The 20,278-nt window shown below is 45.8% G+C and overlaps 1 protein-coding gene across 3 annotated transcripts in view; it reads left to right on the forward strand.

Annotated features, from left to right (window-relative positions):
* LOC106573197 (G1/S-specific cyclin-D2) overlaps positions 1-18,646 on the forward strand; it is a 30,271-nt gene extending 11,625 nt beyond the window's left edge. For all 3 annotated transcript variants that reach the window (XM_045696988.1, XM_045696987.1, XM_014147982.2), the window contains 2 exons: positions 7,412-7,560; positions 14,491-18,646. In XM_045696988.1, the coding sequence (XP_045552944.1) occupies positions 7,412-7,560; positions 14,491-14,667 (326 nt within the window). In that variant the 3' untranslated portion in view covers positions 14,668-18,646. The remainder of the gene's footprint in view (positions 1-7,411; positions 7,561-14,490) is intronic.
* Positions 18,647-20,278: the final 1,632 nt, after the last annotated feature.

A 20,278-nucleotide genomic window follows, 5' to 3' on the forward strand; every position in this document is an offset into this window, starting at 1 on the left:
TCTTCTCACGCCTCCCTACTGCTTGGGGGCATGATGACTTTCCCATGTTCAGGGAGTGTTTGTGGGGCAGGTTCTCCCAGCACACACCCCAGCAGTATGGGGGGTAATGGGATCCAGTGCTGCAGCAAGGCTTCCCTCTCCCTCCCAGGCCCCCCTGGACTCCACCCCAGTGTCTCACCTCTGGCCCCACAGGAATGCTCCCTACACTCCTTTATGGGTGAGATCCATGTGGTGGTAGAGGAGTGTGTGTATGGATGGATGGAAGGGATCTTGGGTGACAGGTCTCTAAACATTGGCACTTTTGATGTGGAATCCCTTTTCTGATTGTGCAATTGATAGTGTATGTTGTGAAAGACAGAGCACATTGATGGTCTCCATGGGAACTGGCCAGAGTCCCATTGAAGACATGGAATTTTCCATCTCTCTCACTCTACTCTCTCTCACTCTGTCTTTCACTCTCTTTTCCTGCCTCACTCTTGTTCTCCATTTCTCTCTTTCATTCTTTCTTTCTTTCTTTCTTTCTTTCTCTCTCTCTCTCTCTCTCTCTCTCTCTCTCTCTCTCTCTCTCTCTCTCTCTCTCTCTCTCTCTCTCTCTCTCTCTCTCTCTCTCTCTCTCTCTCTCTCTCCCTACCTCTCTCTCGTTCTCATTTTCTCCTTCTTTCTCTTCTGTGCCAATGGAGAGATTACTGTGAGGAACGACTGTGTCAGTGATCGGACCTATTCCCAAAGCAACATTGTGCAAGGCTCCCAGTGCACTTTGTCCTTAATTGCTTCAATGAGGCAGTGGATATGCATTTACGAGTCTCGTGGAGGAAGATGTCTTCCCGACGTCTTGTAGATGGGAGCCTTGCTGCAGATAACTAGGATTAGCAGCAGGCCATTTTGTCTGAATACTCTCCTCAGAACTCAGATCTGTATCCAGGCAAAGAGTGAGTTGAACAATTTGTTGCATCTGAAGATCTCTGGGAATTCAAAAACCCATTTTGTGCAACGTTCCCAGCCATAAATCAACTCGACTATCTGGTGAGAATCCTCCCTGAGAATCCCCCTCCGAACATGCTGAGAAGGTGACGCTGGAAGAGGAGGTTTCTAAGGCTTTGCTATTTGCAAGAGAGTTGACAAAGGATCACCTGGGGCCTCAGTATTTCATGCATAGAAGAGATTGAACTCACCCCCACCTCCACCCCCTCTTCTTGGGAAACTTGCATAAACCAAGCCTTCTGTTTTCGAGGGAGCGAGAGAAAGAGAGAGGAGAGGTGGAGAGACAAAAAGGCCTCTCATTTTAATGGTTCCTCTCTTTTGATGGAAAAGTTCCGTTCGAGGCACTCGGTGGGGATCTGGTCAGGTGGCGACGGCATGCCAGGCGGCGCAGGCCGTTTCACTATTAATTAATAATGCGGGAGGGTCCATTCAGCACTATGCAAATAGTCTAGGGCTCTGCTAGAGCCCAGGAGAAAGGAGACAAAGATCCGGCTCTACATTTCATATGCAGAAGCATGTAAGGGTCAGCACAGCAGGGGCACTCCATAGGAAACACCAGCTTCTCCCCAGGGCAGCCTACAGGATAATGGTGGAGAAACAAGCTCATTAAGGGAGATTATGGCCTCCTTCTTCCACAGAGACACCAAGCACTCCTTGTCGTCGTCCCCCCCCCACCCCCTGGTCTCTTGTCCCACTCTCTTTCAATAGATATAAAGACGGGGTTGGGGAATGAAACAGATAGGCCTGAACGTGTCTGATGATAATCAGATCTATCCTACTTTACTGGAGTCATCCTGAGAGAGACCATGCCGTGTGGTCAAACATGGTCGAAGAGACCTGCTGCAACATGCAAGGAGATGTGGTTTCGACAGCAGTTAGTGTGACCGTGACCTAAACTAGTGGGTCACGAACCCCTGAAGTCCAGCCGGGTTAATAGGCAAGATGGAGTAACACATTGGATCCGTTAGAACTCATCAGGTTGTCAGTTATCCTGTTTGGACACTCTTGGGCTCCCCAAGCACTTGATTAGAGTGTAGAGTACAGTGTAAATAGGTTTCTCCTGTAGGTAGGGAGAGACAGTCGTTAGGTATTGCCCTCTCAAATCTGCCCTCGTCATTTTCTTCCTGAATGCCTGTTGGATGGAGAGTTGGAGAGTCCCTTAGCTTCTCTAGTGACCCACCTGCCATGCAGTCAACTGGCCTGAATGGCAGAGGTCCTTCATCTTTATTACCAGTGTTTGTTAACTGAAAAAGCTTCCGATTTGATTAGTCAGAGCATCCAATAAATTGCCCTCCTCCTTCTCCTCCAACCTCTCTCTGTCTCCGTCCGCTCCAACTCCATTGATGTCTTCTCATCCATCCTTGAGGCTGGAGGAAGCTTTCTCACAGTATGCACACAGGAATGTGATACACCGTGTGTCATAGAATGGTATTTCCTGAGCTAGCCTCACTTCACTGTGGTAATCAACACCTCATCTGAAAGACTGGGAGCAGTTCGCCCATACATCCACCATAAGGCCAAGGAATTCATTTGTAGACGTTGCATTTGTCCTAGCAAGTCTCTGATTTGAGCCTCTACCTACTTGTACAGTTGAAGTCATTAAACCTCGTTTTTCAAACACTCCACAAATTTCTTGTTAACAAACTCTAGTTTTGGCAAGTCGGTTAGGACATCTACTTTGTGCATGACACAGGTCATTTTTCCAACAATTGTTTACAGACAGATTATTTCACATATAATTCACTGTATCACAATTCCAGTGGGTCAGAAGTTGACATAAACTAAGTTGACTGTGCTTTTAAACAGCTTGGAAAATTCCAGAAAATGATGTCATGGCTTTAGAAGCTTCTGATAGGCTAATTGACATCATTTGAGTCAATTGGCCTACCTTCAAACTCAGTGCCTCTTTGCTTGACATCATGGGAAAATCAAAATAAATCAGCCAAGACCTCAGGAAAAGAATTGTAGACCTTCACAAGTCTGTTTCATCCTTGGGAGCAATTTCCAAACGCCTGAAGGTACCACGGTTCATCTGTACAAACAATAGTACGCAAGTATAAACACCATGGGACCACGCAGCCGTCATACCGTTCAGGAAGGAGACGCGTTCTGTCTCATGGAGATGAACGTACTTTGGTGCGAAAAGTGCAAATCAATCCCAGAACAACAGCAAAGGACTTTGTGAAGATGCTGGAGGAAACAGGTACAAAAGTATCTATATCCACAGTAAAACGAGTCCTACATCGACATAACCTGAAAGGCCGCTCAGCAAGGAAGAAACCACTGCTCCAAAACAGCCTTAAAAAAGCCAGACTACAATTTGCAACTGCACATGGGGACAAAGATCGTACTTTTTGGAGAAATGTCCTCTAGTCTGATGAAACAAAAATAGAACTTTTGGGCCATAATGACCATCGTTATCTTTGGAGGAAAAGGGGGAGGCTTGCAAGCCGAAGAACACCATCCCAACCGTGAAGCACGGGGGTGGCAGCATCATGTTGTGGGGGTGCTTTGCTGCAGGAGGGACTGGTGCACTTCACAAAATAGATGGCATCATGAGGGTGGAAAATTATGTGGATATATTGAAGCAACATCTCATGACATCAGTCAGGAAGTTGAAGCTTGGTCGCAAATGGGTCTTCCAAATGGACAATGACCCCAAGCATACTTCCAAAGTTGTGTCAAAATGGCTTAAGAACAATAAAGTCAAGGTATTGGAGTGGCCAACACAAAGCCCTGACCTCAATCCTATAGAACATTTGTGGGCAGAACTTTAAAAGCGTGTGCGAGCAAGGATGCCTACAAACCTGACTCAGTTACACCCGCTCTGTCAGGAGGAATGGGCCAAAATTCACCCAACTTATTGTGGGAAGCTTGTGGAAGGCTACCCGAAACGTTTGACCCAAGTTAAACAATTTGAAGGCAATGCTACCAAATACTAATTGAGTGTATGTAAACTTCTGACCCACTGGGAATGTGATGAAAGAAATAAAAGCTGAAATAAATCATTCTCTCTACTATTATTCTGACATTTCACATTCTTAAAATAAAGTGGTGATCCTAACTGACCTAAGACAGGGAATTTTTACTAGGATTAAATGTCAGGAATTGTGAAAACTGAGTTTAAATCTATTTGGCTAAGGTGTATGTAAACTTCCGACTTCAACTGTATGTTAGGAGGTATTTTCTTAGGGGACGGACATTATCCACGAGGAATAACATCTGAGGTTTGGAAGTAAAGTAAATGTTAGTTGTTGGTGTTTTTGAGTTTGACCTGAATGTTGTTCTCATGACATGAGAAGTCTCCCTGAGCACAGCTGGGGTTTCTGGGTAAAGATGCCTCGGTCAGCTGTTTATCCAATCTTATCGGTTGAATCCTGTCTAGAAACAAAACACAACAACAGAAAGCCAGGGATGAGGGATTCTAACTGGGCTCCAAACGAAAGCTGCCAATTCATATTCTTCCAGTTTGGAGGGGTCTGCGTCCTCCCACGCTAAGCCAGAGTGCTGTTGCTCAAGTCTCTGGGTCGCTGTGGTGCAACACTGAAGCAAGTTGTTACAGGATCCAACCGTTAAGGAGGATTCCTGTTTTTGTTTCTGGCAAATCACTGTGCCTTTGGGGCTGTGCTGTGGTGACCCAAACTCCTTTCGTCTTTCAGGGTTTCTTTTTTTCAGTTGGAGTAGATCTGCTATTATGGAATAGGCAACGTTATGAAACCTGCTAAGATAACAGTGTCAGATGAGTATTTCCTTGGAAAGGAACTTTGTCTTTCTATGCTGAAGTAGTAAGCATACTGCAATACAAGTCAAAGTTCACAGTTGTGAAGCTTGTAGTGCCTCGTCTCTCTAACCCATGCTAGTTTACAGTCTAACTAAACATCTGTGAATGTTGTGTTGACAACCTGGCCCTCTCCATTAGTGGTGAGAAACAGCGTAATGCCAGGCCCCAAAATTATGTTTGTCTATGACCTTAATGAATCAATAGGGCCCAGGTCCTCAAAATGTAACCTAGTAAGGAAAATAATAATACACTTTACATCTGTATAGAACACAGGCTTTTGATTTGTTGCACTAGACATCATTTTTTAACTTTTTGGCTGTTACTCAAGTTTAAATGTGTATACAGTGCATCTCACCCACCCAGGAGTTGGCCCTGGTGAGCATGGCAGGCCAGGCAGGCTGGGTGAGCAGAGTGGAATGGAGAGGAGGCCTGGGGATGGATGCTGTGGAGGGGGCAGGAGAGGGAGAATGGGCCATTGAGCGGGGGTGAGAGGCCTGAAGGCCGGGCCAGCCAGCCGCTGCTCGCAGGGAGCTTTCCGTCGCAGGCGTCCCCACTCAGGCTACATACACTGTTTATCTTCTGCACGAATATCAATGAGGCTAGCCTAAAATACAGCCATTCTTCCCCCACTACACGCAGCAGCCACCACTGACCCACCAGCCCCAGAGTGACAGGCTCCGTCGGCTGCACGCGTATGCCCCTTGTTCTGCAACAGACCTGTCTTGTCCTCCGGGGGCCAACAATCTGCTTGCTGCCCACTGCTCCACTTAGGCCCCTTGCTTATTTTGTGTGTTCGTGAGCGTGCACACATATAGGCTTGCAATAGGTCCATGTATGCCTTTGTCCTTTTTTTCACTATAGAAAGCTCTGCTGTTAAAGTCGTGATGTAATGCTCTGGGTTCTCTGCCCTCGTTCCTGTTGGCTGGAGGTTGTCTTTAATAAATCGGCCCGTGGCAGTGGCCCAGCAGCTAAAGCAGGGGTGTATAATAAGTTCATTTATTTGTCAACACTGAGCCACATGAGAAAGCGCCTGGCTCCGCACGTTAAAAAGACTGCTATCAAAGGACCTACCTCTTTGATTTGGAGAGAGAATAAAGAGAAAAGGAAGCACTCCCCTTCAGAGCCACACGCACAGTTTGCTTCTGCTGTGGAGTATGGCAATATGTAAATGTGCCGGCTGTTTCTCTATGGCCCTGTCCACTCCTCAAGCCCATAGGTGGTCCGGCTACAGTGCAATAGCTGTGGGGGTAGGTGGGAGGGCGACATTTTTCTTCATCCAAAAACTCTAAAGGGTCAGACTAGAGAGCAATGTGCAGCAGAGCGTTGTCCCCCCCTCACACCCGCTCCTCCCTCCTTGTCCCCTGCTCTCCCACTTGTCCCTACTCTCCACTGCCCCCCCCCCCCCAACCACACTCTTTGTACAGCCGTCGGATTGAATTGGTATCAGTGGAGAGGGTCTATTGCCTGGTCTCTCAATTGGGTGAGATGAGGTGATGATTTCAGACAATGGAGCCACACACTCTCCTGCCTTTCCTCTCTCAGGCCTGCCGCTGGCTGCACTCAATCAATATGCAAATAAATAGGAGTGCTGCTAATGCAGGTCACTGGCTGTTGAAGCAACATGGAGCTGGGCATGTGTGTCACCTCAACCAGCTTGTTTCTGGGAAGAAGGGACAAAAATACAGGAAAAGAGAGATAGACAGGGAGAAGGAATTGCAACTTGGAGCCGACAGACTTAAAGGAGTAGAAGGATTTTTTTTCTCTCCCTTCCTGGTCTCCTGGCCCATTCACAAGCTGTCTTATTTGCATTATGAATGACAGTGAGGGGAGCTAACAAGGCTATTGGTCTTTGAGACGCTCGCCTGCGACCACACGTGGAAAAAAGGACCTACAGCAGTGAGCATTGGCAAAGGGACTGTGGATCTTTATTCCACCCTTTCTAAGCACTATGGGGCTTTTTTTTCTGTCAGCGCACGGTTTACTCAGGAGCTGGAAGAAAAGGTGCCAGACCAGGGAAGGTGACTGGGGCAGAAGGGTGCAGGAGCAGGGGGGGGTTTGGGGTTTTGCCTTTCAGCTCTTTTACAACCCTCATTACACAGGGCCCTGGTCATTAGTGGGAGCCAGAGCTAAAGAGGATTATTTATGACCGCCAGATTAGCCAATCAGATTGTCTCTAGGGGGAGCGTACTGTCTGTACCCGTATTGTGTCCCTTGAAGAAAACTATTCACGTCTCACTCATTAAATGTAGTGGCATTTGATGGCTCACCTGTAGTGTGTGTGTGTGTGTGTGTGTGTGTGTGTGTGTGTGTGTGTGTGTGTGTGTGTGTGTGTGTGTGTGTGTGTGTGTGTGTGTGTGTGTGTGTGTGTGTGTGTGTGTGTGTGTGTGTGTGTGTGTGTGTGTATCTCTGGAAGTGTGAATCAGTGTAAAGGTGTTTGAACTGGGGATATGTTCCTCTAAAATGGACATGTTTTAAAGCTTTACTGCTGGGTACCTTTTTGAAGGCGGTTTTACCTCTATAGAACTGTTTTTGAGCAGATCGACAAACGCTTCCTCCATTATAGCCATTTAGCCTTAGAGTACAACTTTTTCATGCGTGTGTATTTGCCTATGACTCATCAGCGTGTTTTTTGTTGTTGTCCTCTAACAGACTTCAACTTCGCAATGTACCCCCCGTCCATGATCGCCACTGGCAGTGTGGGAGCGGCTATCTGTGGCCTCCAGTTGGACTCGGGTGACCAGTCTCAGTGGGGGGACAGTCTCACAGACCTGCTGGCCAAAATCACCAACACTGAAGTGGTGAGTGACCTGTCTTTCTTTCCAAATCTGATTTAAGAGAATGCTCTTTCAAATGTTCATTTCATTTTTTCGGGGATATTTTCTCAGCCTGATCAGTAGAGTAAGAGCAGAGGTCTATTTACGGACTCTTTCTCAGAAGCATTATTCAGTTGGGTATATCTGAGTACCTGCACTTACAGTAAAGTTCATTTGAAATATGTGAGTCAAAGTTGAACCACAACTAAGTCTTTGATCCATTCAGACAATCAGCATCTCCAGCAAATTATTATTTCTTTTTTATTGGGCCAATTGTGCCCCTATGGGGCTCTCAATCACGGCCGGATGTAATACAGCCTGGATTCGAACCAGGGACTGTAGTGATGCCTCTTGCACTGAGATGCAGCGCCTTAGACCGCTGCGCCAGCCCGTACAGAAATACCTCAACCATTGATTTACGATTGATAGACAGCCTTTGACTGGGTCTGTCAATCGAAACGTAGCTCACGTTCCACCTAATTCATCCCAAAAGGTCACATGCCACGTCTGCGTGGAGTTGCTATGCAAAGGTAGGGAAATGTCATCCTGTGGTTTCCCCCTTCAATCCAGGTTAGTTTCCGACAGCCCAGGCAGCAGCCCACGCCTGATTATAAAAGAGCTGTTAATCCACATAAACTGGGGAAGCAGAGCCAGGCCGCCCTATGTGTGGTTCTGGGGGTAGAGCAGCACTGTGGTGGAGGTGGTGGAGGTGCGCACAGCTCAGTCCAAACACAGACATCCAGGCTGGGCCTCAGCTGGCTCCTGCGCCTGGCTTTCGTCAGAAGGAGAGCGGGCGGAGCTAGCTGGGTTAGCTGCGGGGGTGGGGGAAGGGTCTGCAGGATGGGGGTTGGTGGGGGTGGTTAACAGTGCTGTCATTTAAAACAGACTCCCTGATGTCAGGCGCTAACCTCGTCTGTCGGTAGCATCCCTAACATTCCTGGATCGTGTGTTGTGGGCATTCCTCCTGTGAGGCCGGACTGAGTGACCTGAGGGCTGCCTGCTCTGTCCTGAATGAGGGCTGCCTGCTCTGTCCTGAATGAGGCCTGCCTGCTCTGTCCTGAATGGGGGCTGCCTGCTCTGTCCTGAATGAGGCCTGCCTGCTCTGTCCTGAATGGGGGCTGCCTGCTCTGTCCTGAATGGGGGCTGCCTGCTCTGTCCTGAATGAGGGCTGCCTGCTCTGCCCTGAATGGGGGCTGCCTGCTCTGTCCTGAATGAGGGCTGCCTGCTCTGTCCTGAATGAGGGCTGCCTGCTCTGTCCTGAATGGGGGCTGCCTGCTCTGTCCTGAATGAGGGCTGCCTGCTCTGTCCTGAATGGGGGCTGCCTGCTCTGTCCTGAATGGGGGCTGCCTGCTCTGTCCTGAATGGGGGCTGCCTGCTCTGTCCTGAATGAGGGCTGCCTGCTCTGTCCTGAATGAGGGCTGCCTGCTCTGCCCTGAATGGGGACTGCCTGCTCTGTCCTGAATGGGGGCCTGTAATGCCCACTCTGCTGTGCCTTGGGGGGAGAGGAGACCTAGTGGCATGAGGGTGGGGGGCCGAGGCTGCATGGGCCTCTGTTCTGGCTGGCCCTCTCCGGCTAAACTTACCGCCAGACAGAGCAAGAGACAGACTCTGAGCTTCACAAGGCCTTTCCCGCTGTGGGAGAGGAGGGGAGAGGAGGATAGGAGGGGAGAAAGCTGTTGAAGTGTGAAAAGGGACACCAGGGAAGCATGGCCAGTGTCCCGCCTCACTTGCGATGATTACCCCCTCTCTCTCATGCCCAATAATGCATCTCTGCTGAAGTCTTGCTCCGTAGCCGAGGAAAAACAAATAGCTGGCCTAAGCAGCACAGGCCCTCTGTGTGTGTGTGTTGGGACCCAGGGGTGTGAGGTCTGAGGCAAGGGAGTTTACTGCCGGCTCCATGATCAGTTCCTCACATTCCTGGATGCAGACAGGCCATGGATTCAGAAAACACCAGAGCCGGGACGCCCTTGTGATGCAACGTATGCCACGAGTCCGAGGAGCTTTAGCACAACTCTGCTACAGTAGACTGGTCTGCCAGAACAGCATTTTTGGAAAGAAGATGCTTGACGATGACTTAGCACTGCTCTGTCTATGGTCTCGCTATAACAGAAAAACAGGAGTTGGTGATTGCTGGCTGTGTCATTTCACACACAGCCCACCTTTTCCAAGCTCCGCCACTTAATGCTTCAATCCTAATGGTTAACGCCACCTCAATGATCGATTTGAACGCAGTCGTCAGTATGGTACGAAACGGGAGTCTGAAAGTGCACACACATTTGGTTTGGCACGCCGGCTGGGGAGATGGGACGAAGATGGCCAGGCAAAATATGAAGTAAAGCCTGCCCGCCCTTGGCACCCCACTGTCATCTGTGGTATCCAGAGCCGGTGGTTTTCAGAGAGGACATGCGATGGGGCCAAGTCACCGTCTCCCGCCGCCTACCGCCGCCCAGAGGAATTTGTGTATAGCCTTAGATACACCTGGTGTGGCACAGAAAGCAGCCAGCCGGGCACAGCGGCCGGTTAGTGAGACTTCACGCCAAGCCATGATGGGCAAGAGGCTGGCACGGAGGAAGAATGAAAACTGTGTTTCTAGGAGGTTTCGATTCGTTGGGATTCCTGTAAGACCTGAGGGATTCTCTGTCGCTGGGGTTTTGCTTTGCTGACGTCTACGGTGCTACCGGCTGCCATTTGGTGCGTCTGTTTTGATTCTCAACATCCAAGAAGCCGGAAGCATTGCTAGCGAAAGGTAGGACTATAGAAAGTGGTTTGACAGAAAACATACTGTAGGTCCGTTAATCTGAAACATCCATTGAAGCTCAATGCGCAGAAGGTCCTTCTCTGTTCTAGCACACAGCAGGCTGAGACAGGAAGAGAGGAAGGGGGAGACGGAGGGGCTAGAATACTGTTTCCTCGTTTTTGTCTGCTTTTCTTGGCAAGCGTCCCCTCTCCCTCTCTCCCATTCATCTTTTCTCTCAGAGTAGCTCACCAGGACACAGGAAACACACACACACACACACACACACACACACACACACACACACACACACACACACACACACACACCCCTGTCCTCCACAGCCCCTTCATTCTTTCCCTGACCCCCTCTCTCCCTTTTCTTCCCTTCCTGCACCCTTCCACTCATCATCCAGCCCTCCTGACTCACATTGAGATCTTCTCTTAGCCAAAGTTATTTCTAATTTAATCTGGAATTTGTGTATATTGAACAATGATGTATCTATTAATGTGGGTGTCACTCTTAGAACTATAGCCAAAGGGAATGGGATAGCACCTTGTGATGCTCAAACATGACATTGCTCAACATGGGGTCATGGGTCATGGGTTCTACATCGGGTCATGGGTTGGGCATACCCTCCAGGGTATGGCATGACACGCCTCCTAAACACACAACATGCTGTCTCAGCCTCGGTCGCGGCACAGAGTAGCACTGCCTAGTGTGGTACAGTAGTTAAAAAATTCCACGGTTTCACACATTTTTTCCTCTGGTTTTAGCGGTCTGCTCGACTTCCTCCTTTGGGCGCTGTGACGTCACAGTGGATGCCCGTGGATAATCCGAGCAGCGTGGTTCCTCCTCACATGGCTGTTTGATTTGACTGTCAAAATCATCTTTAATGATATGGCTGTCATTGGGTGGAGTTCCGTTTCAGTTTCAAGTTTTAACGTGCACAAGTACAGTGAAACGCCTTTCTTGGTAGCTCTGAACCCAACAATAAAGTCAACAATATCAATGTAGGACTAAAAATAACATACGGTAGAACAAAAACACAGGAGGAATAAAAATAAGAAGAACACGAGAAGTAAGCATACTATATACAGGGTCAGTCAGTTCCAGGACCATATTTACAATTAAAAAATATATATTTTACCTTTATTTAACTAGGCAAGTCAGTTAAGAACAAATTCTTATTTACAATGACAGCCTAGGAACAGTTCAGGGGCAGAACGACAGATTTTTACCTTGTCAGCTCAGGGATGTGATCTTGCAACCTTTCGGTTACTAGTCCAACGCTCTAATCACTAGGCTTCCTGCCACCCCATGTGCAGGGATACTGGAGTGGTAGGGGTAGATACTGTATGTATAGGGGTAAGGTGACTAGGCATCAGGTATATGATAAACAGAGTAGCAGCAGCGTATATGATGATTGTGAGTGGATGGGCGTGTGTGTAGAGTCAGTATAAATGTGTGTGTGTGTGTGTGTGTGTGTGTGTGTGTGTGTGTGTGTGTGTGTGTGTGTGTGTGTGTGTGTGTGTGTGTGTGTGTGTGTGTGTGTGTGTGTGTGTGTGTCAGTGAGTGTGTAGGGCCCTTTGAGTGTGCATAGAGACAGTATAAATGTAGAGTCAGTATAAATGTGTGTGTGTGTAGGGCCCTGTGAGTGGGCATAGAGACAGTGCAAAAATTGAATGCAATGGTCAACTAGCCATTTTGTTAGTGATTTAGCAGTCTTATGGCTTGGTTATAGAAGATGTTCAGGAGCCTGTTGGTGTCAGATGTGAATTAAGGGGTGGCAGTGGGGGAATGGGGACTCAAAATTCCTACTTTGTTCCAGCGCTGCCTTCCTTAGTATCTAAATACCTAAAAACCAATCTGAAAACAATATTGGTGTTTCCAGTAGTCACACATTGAAGCCATTAAAGGTTCTCAAATGAAGCCTGTGGGCCTTGGCATTAGGTCCAATCTGCAGCTATAAAGAGCAGCAGAGAGGGGAATGTCTTTTAAGAAGTTAAGGCCTGCATTCTTGCGGTAAAACACAAACATGTTTTGTGCTTTTTTTTTCTTTTTTTCTTCTTTACAACTAATGGAGCACATGTTGGTGGGAAGTTGGGGACCCCTGGAGCAGATTATGGGGATGCTGGTCCACGGTCGGGTTTCCTCCAGGTCAGACGCCTGAGGCCCCCTCAACATGTTAGTGCTCTTACAGCCCCACTCCTAGGCCCACTAACCCTAGCCCTCACACAGCCTTCTCACATCTGTCCCCATCCAGGGTCACTAGAGGTAGAACATCGAAGAAATGCCTTAACTGTTATTTAGGTATGCATTGAGTCCATTGATCTGATACATTTGCCTTGTCCTCAATTGGGCCCAAATACAGAATCATAATAATATGCTCAGTTAATCTAGCCTAAGTAGTGCATTATAGATGTGGCGTTCGTTAGCTCAAGGCTTTTCCTGGAGATTTTGGCATTGTGACCTTTGACACGGTGACCTTTCGTCACTCAGCCACGTTCAACTCCCGAGGAGCAATTCCCATGTGATAGGCCTCTGTTCTCATTTCACCAAGGCAGCAGGCAACACTTGCCCAGGCCCAGGCCCAGAAGCCATATAAACCAGGTTCAAACAGTGGCCCATCAGGTTTAAATTACCTGTAAATGTCAAAGGAATGTTCCCCTCTCCATAAGCTTCTGGCCATGGGGCTCTCTCAGTCATATTTCCCACAGCCACCCCTGTGTGCTTAAAGGCCCAGTGCAGTCAAAATGCAGTTTTGCCTGTGTTTTCTATCACATCGGAACAACAGCTGATGAAACTAAACGCTGTAAAGTGTGAGAACATTTGATCAGTGTTTTTTTCCTGATAGTTCCTGTTTGAAAATACAATCGACACATTACCTTTTTAATCGGCAGGTTTTGCATGGGTGGGGTTTTGGCTTGCCTGGTGACATCACCAAGCGCTATATTAGTTAATAAACCAATAACAAAGAGTTCCAAATGTCTCTGCCAGACAGTCCTGGCAAAATTTTAGCTTGAGAAATAGTTTTTTGCTAAAAAGCTACTTTTTCTTCTTTTTGATCATTTTAATGGAAAACTAATATAGTAAGGTACTTAATTACCCAGCAATGATTTGATATTGGGCCTTTAAGACCAACAGAGGACAGGGGGAGGGAAGGCTGAGGATGCGTTGCTGTTTTAAACCACCAGGGGGCAGCAGTGTCATACACTGCAAGCCATAAGCATAGTTATTACAGGGCAATCTTATGTTAATAGTTAGATCAGAAGTCTTCCTCTTTAATACTTCCAACCTGAGAGTTGAACCTTGAGGCCACAGCAGGCTGACGGGGGGGGGGCTCAGGAGTGTTGAGAGGGTGCTTTCTCTGGAGGATTCTCAGGTTCCGTCGACTCTCTTTGATGCTGAAACCCAATCTGCCTGGCTCTCAGGTGGCCCCCTGCAGGCAGAGACTGGCTCTCGTTAAAAAAGCACCACCTTTGTGTTCCCACAGGATAGTGGATGTAATTAACATAGCTTAGCTTCAGTACTGGGGCCTATACCTGTGTTTTCACCGTTGTCAAGGCTACTGGTGTGTTGTGTGTGGGATGAATAGGGAGATGGGGGAGGCGTTCAGTACTGGGCCACAGTGGGCTGAGGTAATGCTTGGCCTGGTCCTCTTCTCCGCTCAGCCTTAGCTGTCTGTGGGGGCGGCAGGCAGGGTAGCGGTCATCCAAACGCTGCATGGGGCCGGTTCCCAGGGGCCCCGTACAGCACGGTACAGTCAGGAGACTGAAGGTCTGTGTCACTTCTGTTCTGTCAGGGCTGGGGCTATGTATTATGGAAAGGATAAGTTACCTTGTAAAATAACAGGCAGATAAGTGGCTGTGACCCTATATATTAATCAAGTAATCTACAAACTATTCCAATGTTTGCTTTGGCTATAATTTGGAATGTTTTTTGTATTTGTGGAATAATGTGTGTGTGTGTGTGTGTGTGTGTGTGTGTGTGTGTGTGTGTGTGTGTGTGTGTGTGTGTGTGTGTGTGTGTGTGTGTGTGTGTGTGTGTGTGTGTGTGTGTGTGTGTGTGCGCGTGTGTGTGTGTGTGCTCGCGCGCACATCTGACTGTATTTGCATATCCATGTGTACTGTGCACGGTTCCTATATTGACGGACATGTCTGTTTGGTTGTGTGTTGCAGGACTGTCTGAAGGAGTGTCAGGAGCAGATTGAGAGGGTTTTGGTGAGCAGCCTGCGCGAGGGGCGGCAGCAGCAACAGCAGCAGCAGCAGCAGGTCCAGCGTGGCCCCAGCAGTAAGACCATGGACGAGCTGGATCAGTCCAGCACCCCAACGGATGTTCGCGACATCAACTTGTGAGCCTGTAAAGAGAAGCAGCGCATCCGGAATACGCATCAAATCAACATAAAAAAACTACAAAAAACAAACTACCCCTTGAAAAAAAATGCTTGCTAAAGTTTTTTAGAGATTTTTTTTATTTTGTAATATAAAAACATGCGCCCGTGTATTGTATGAAAGGAAAGCTATTTTTAGATATAAAATAGATATACTTTAAAAGCTATGAATTGATATAAGGACGCTCTATGGTGCCTCAGATATACAGAAGGCAAGCCAATTATATGTTGCGTTCTGTTTTTGATTGTATAGTCATAATAAAGTTATATCGAATAAGACAACAATAGCTTAATAAGGAGTTCAAAAAATGTTTGGGGAGACCATTCGAGGCTTGCATATATGGGATCACAATCGGGGCAAGGTTTTTCTGTTTTGTTTAGTTAATTATTTTGGTTAATGTTGGTCTGCCGGAGATAGGAGCCCAATAAGGGCTCCGCTGACCTTGAATGGCAGGTCTCAACGTGGCATGGTTTGGCTGTGTGTTGGTGGCGAGGGGAGCACTTTGCAGGAATTGCAGAGTGTTGTACTACGAAAGAGACAAGTAGGGTCCATGGAACAGCCAAGTATATAATAGTGAATTACATTGTTATGATTATTATTATTAAGAAACGTATTTGTGAATACAGAGTAATAGACGTCAATAAGCTCTTTATGTCAGGCTGATTGTTCGTGTGTGTGTGTGTGTGTGTGTGTGTGTGTGTGTGTGTGTGTGTGTGTGTGTGTGTGTGTGTGTGTGTGTGTGTGTGTGTGTGTGAATGCGAATGCATCTGTGTGTGTGAGTGGGTGGGTGTAACTGCCATGATGTGAGATTTTTGTATCAGCTCAACTGTGTGTGTGTGTGTGTGTGTGTGTGTGTGTGTGTGTGTGTGTGTGTGTGTGTGTGTGTGTGTGTGTGTGTGTGTGTGTGTGTGTGTGTGTGTGTGTGGGGGAAGTGTTATGGCTTAGCGCTTGAGTGGAAAGACTAGACTTGTGGTAGACTATGGAACAGGCAGAAGACTCATTCTCTGCAGGGCATCTATGTTATATCACTGCCTTAAGTTAATATGCGTTGTCGGCCGACAAAAAGCTGGGGGTCTGAGTCCACTTAGTGGGTGAGAGGGATTGAGAGAGAGAGGGATTGAGAGAGAGAGAGAGAGAGAGAGAGGGGCAGTTGTGTTCCCTCGTTTTTGTCTAGAGGAGTTTGGCAATGGACCATCTGCTTTCAGAAGTTTCATTCGAGGTGTTTGTGTTTTTCACTGCCAACATACCAATCAAATAGCGTTTGTATTTTTATGTTGCTGTTGAGTTTTTTTTGTTATGGAAGGAGCTTCAGGCTGCTTAGTGTCAGAAGGGAGGAGTGTGTCCCCCTCTTGCTGGTACATTAGTATCTCAGAGGAGAGGGGAGGCCTGTGGTCTGTGGTGGTTGTAGGGGGTTTGTGGGGGTGGACAGGTATAGATGGAAAGAAAGGGTTTATTGCAGTGCAGAAGCGTGCTGCTGTGTAGAGGAAGGAGATGTAGTGGAGTTGCTGGAAGATACAGGAGAGGAGCCTAAAGGCCTCATGACATCTATCTGATTTCTGCGTTTTGGGCAGACTGAGGCCACGGGTGGCAAATTAGGATCAAAACCAGACTCATTATTTGAGAATGAACTTTCTGGGTTCATTAGAGGAGAGAAAAATGTATTGGAGCAGGGGAAGATTTGTGATCAATGCATCTGTAGTCCCTCATAGAGTTGTTTCAACGCGCCTGTGATTTCAACAGCAAAGCACTTTGAAAACACGCTTAAATTAAATGGTTACGGTGTGGGGGGGGGGATCTATGGATGTTTTCTGTTTTCTTGTTAGCTTTTTCTTTGTAGGGCTGGTTTCCCACATTCAGATGTACCCACTTGGCAAGCAGGTGTCAAAATAATGCCTAACACCTTATGACATGAGGACATTCCGATCTAAAAACATTCCGAAATAAAGAAAAGTGCAAAGGGGCGTCTGACCATTTTTCGTGTGTTTTAACAAATAACTAATGCCAATGCTAATTTTAAAAAAAAGGCTACAGACAAGGTTAATGATTTTGTTTTTATTTGAGAAGTTATCACATTATAAAATATTTGTTCTACTTGAATATTCTATTTGATCTGCTTCACAACATCAACAAAAAGTCACATGGGTGGGAACTATACAGAAAACGTTACCATAGAACATCTGGTGTTCTGAGGGCAAATTAGGTTTTCTTTCAAAATGATGAAGCTTGTTCTATGTTCAAAGCTACCTTATTGATGGTTTTGCTAGTAGAGCCTGGCCTGTTGTCTTCGGTGATGCCCCTGTGTGGCTGTGCAGGCCTGACTGATGTCTGTGAACCCGTAGTGATAAAACTCTATGAAAGTTCTATCTCTGCGTGTGCCCCTCTCGTCCAGTGAGATTTGCTGCTTCAGTCACTTCATTGGCATGGGGTTTGATCAGTCACCCAGACATCAGAATTAGACTAATTCACTTCCAAGACTGACACAGGGTACATCGCCAGCACAAGGCAGCCTTGATCACGCAATATTCTCATTGCTACATTTAAAGGTGTATCAAGTTTTTGGTGTGGTTTTTTGTGTGTGTGTGTGTGTGTGTGTACGTTTGTTTGTGTTTGCATGTGTGGTAGGTATGAGGGGAAAATGAGGATTCAGTGTTTTAGCAGGCTACTCAAAAATCAATGTTTTTCAGGAAAACGTTTTCTAGAAACCAATCTTATAAACAAGGCCATCTTCAACCTCTCACCAAAACTAGCCCCTGTTCATCATTGTCAAGGATGTCTGCCCTTTTTTTCCTCCTGCAAGCTCTATTCTGAGCATAGATTATGATTTGTTTGTTTTTACAAAGTAGTTGACTGTGTTAGGTTTGAATTTGTATTTAGACCCCCTTCAATTTGTGTTTTGTTTTATTTTATGGGGTGTCCAGACCCCCCAAAAAGTTTGTAGAGCATTTGTAAGGGGTTAGATACTGTATTCCAAAGTGAAGAGAGATGGAGGTGTGAAGACATCAAAGTGTCAATATTTTTTATTGAGTTATTATTATTGTCTTTTTGCGCTGCTAAAAGCTATGATTTTGTTTCATTCTTATATACAAAAAAAAATTACATTACTTAGTTGTGATGTGTCACTTGAGTGTGCTGCTATTTTATAAACATTTGTATTATAATATAATTATTTTACTGCTTAAGAGATACATTCAGAATACTGAAGTAGATGGTAATAGAAGAACATGACACGAGTATTCGACTGGAAATGTTCTTTGTACAGTTTGCTTAGATAGCATGTTTCTTTTCCTTTTTTATCTATTTTGCTCTACTTTCTCAGTCACATTGCGGTATCTCTATACCTCAGGTTTACTGGACAAAAAAAGAATATCTGAATACCTCACAACTCTACAGTTTTTAGGGAGCCTGGGAAGGGTAACAGTACAGTAGAAAGCACAGTAGTTGTGTCTGTTGTGAAATGTACTGACCTTGTTGAGTGGCAAGCATGCAAGGCTCCCACCTGGACTTAAACCCTAGTGGAGGGGGCACAACAACAAGTCAACACTTCCTTGCTCAGTTTAAGTTGATGGTGGTGCTAATTGTGAGACCCATGTGACATTCATTACAAAGACAAATGTGAAAATGTCTCAAATATCATTGATGATTAATTACATGGTTTGTTCCAATTTAATGTGGATGGATTTTGGTTCCTAAGCTTGATTTGATGAGCTTAGTTGACCTGTGTGTTCCAGGTGGTCCTATTGTCTGGAAAACCAATACAAAATGGCTCAACCAATAAATCAAAAAAGCTCACCACATACTGCATCTGACACGAGGAAGTGTGTTTCAACAGCGTGGATTTCCCTTTAGTTGTCCCCCTTCCACTAGAAGTTACATAATGTACCTCAGAAATGTCTGTTGCACAACCTCTGTTCAATAAACTTCTGCTTTAAAGAGTGTGACACCATACCAGTCCAATGTTATTCTAATTTCTGTTTTCTTTTTGTACGTTATTATGGTTAGGGGAGCAGATTGTAGGATGTGATTGTGTACATAAAGTGAGGTGAACACTAGAGGTTGCTGTAGTCATGAAGCCAAGAGGACCGGAGAGATGTTAAGTGGAGTGGAGCTGAGATTGTGGGGCGACTGATGATACTGCAGTCTGGTGAAGGGCAAAAAAAAAAGTAACAGCGAATTAAAACAAAAGTTAAGAAGACGGACCCCCTGCTTGAATACCAACCAAAACTTGCTATTAAGAATGTGTTTATTTCTGTTCCCCTGTATGACGTCCTCTGAAGTGTAAACACACTAATCAGTCAGGTTTCAGGCAAGAGGGAGATTGGTGTCTGTCTGAGTTTGTCCTCTGACTCTGGGGCCCTAAGGCACTCTTATGCAGCTTCTTGTTGGGCTGTTTTTTGGGGGGACTGGATCATGTAGGCCTAGTAAGTGAATAAGTTGGTTTCAGAGTTAGCGTTGAATTCAGTATTGATAACTTCTGTTTATGATTAATCAGCTCTTTATTGGTCTGTCCGAAAGGATCCCTTAAAGTGTTAAGGATCAAGGCATGCTGTACAATCAATAAACTCACCATGAATTAAATATATTGTCTCTGCTCTTTTTATGGTTATGACAAATTGCTTTATTCTTTCACTTATAAAATCTCTCACTCATAAAGTCTCTGAGGACCTTTATATTACAAACTGTTAGAAAGAAAATAATATATGATATAGGCTACATTACTCATGGATTTGTTTTATAATATACATAATGTACAGACAAATTAGTTTTACTTCATTGGAAATTAAATAAAATTTATACAATGCTATCTCACACTTTTTATATATTTCCTTGACTGCAGAGTGCATTCCCCGTAGACAATACCCTAAAGTAGCAGGCGTGAAAGAAACGCCTGGGCTGTGTTCCTTTCTTTCTGGTCCTGACGAGAAAAAAAACTTGTCAGGAGGTTCTCTTCTGCACTGTTCAACCAATCCAGTAAATGTGGAGGAGGAGTTAAAATGGAGTGTTGACAAAGATATTTTATTATATTGACAAGACAGTCGAGTGTCCGCTCCAACAATTTAAATACACGTCCTTAAAGATGGAAGGCAGGCGGGAGGAGGCGAGAGGTGGGACCCTTCTAGCCAATGAAAGGGAAGATATGCGTGTGAACAATAGTCACAACTGCGATAAAAATGTGTTTTTTTGACGAAATGCCACGTGTGTCCACTTATATCCAGCGGTGAAAGTAAAGCGGTACTCTCAGGTACAGAGCCGCGACAAAAGAAATAGATGGGACAAGACTGTAACTACCAATCGGATATCACGAAACTTTGGGAGAAAAAGGGTTAAAAGTACACAACAACAACAACAACAAATAGACCAACAAAAAGGATTTAAAAAATAAATAAAAATACATGAGCCTATCACAATAATACAAATAAATGTCAAGACAAATGTAGGCTATTACACCATTATTTATCATTATGTATGTCCAAGGCATGAAAAATGAGGGAATGGACTTGAGAACGTGTGGTATAGCCTATACTCCAAAATGCCATGTGGTACGAGGATAACATAACATTTTTGCCAAAGGCAGAGA

The sequence above is a fragment of the Salmo salar genome, chromosome ssa16 (assembly GCF_905237065.1).
Source record: "Salmo salar chromosome ssa16, Ssal_v3.1, whole genome shotgun sequence".
In the NCBI taxonomy this organism is placed as follows: Eukaryota; Metazoa; Chordata; class Actinopteri; order Salmoniformes; family Salmonidae; genus Salmo; species Salmo salar.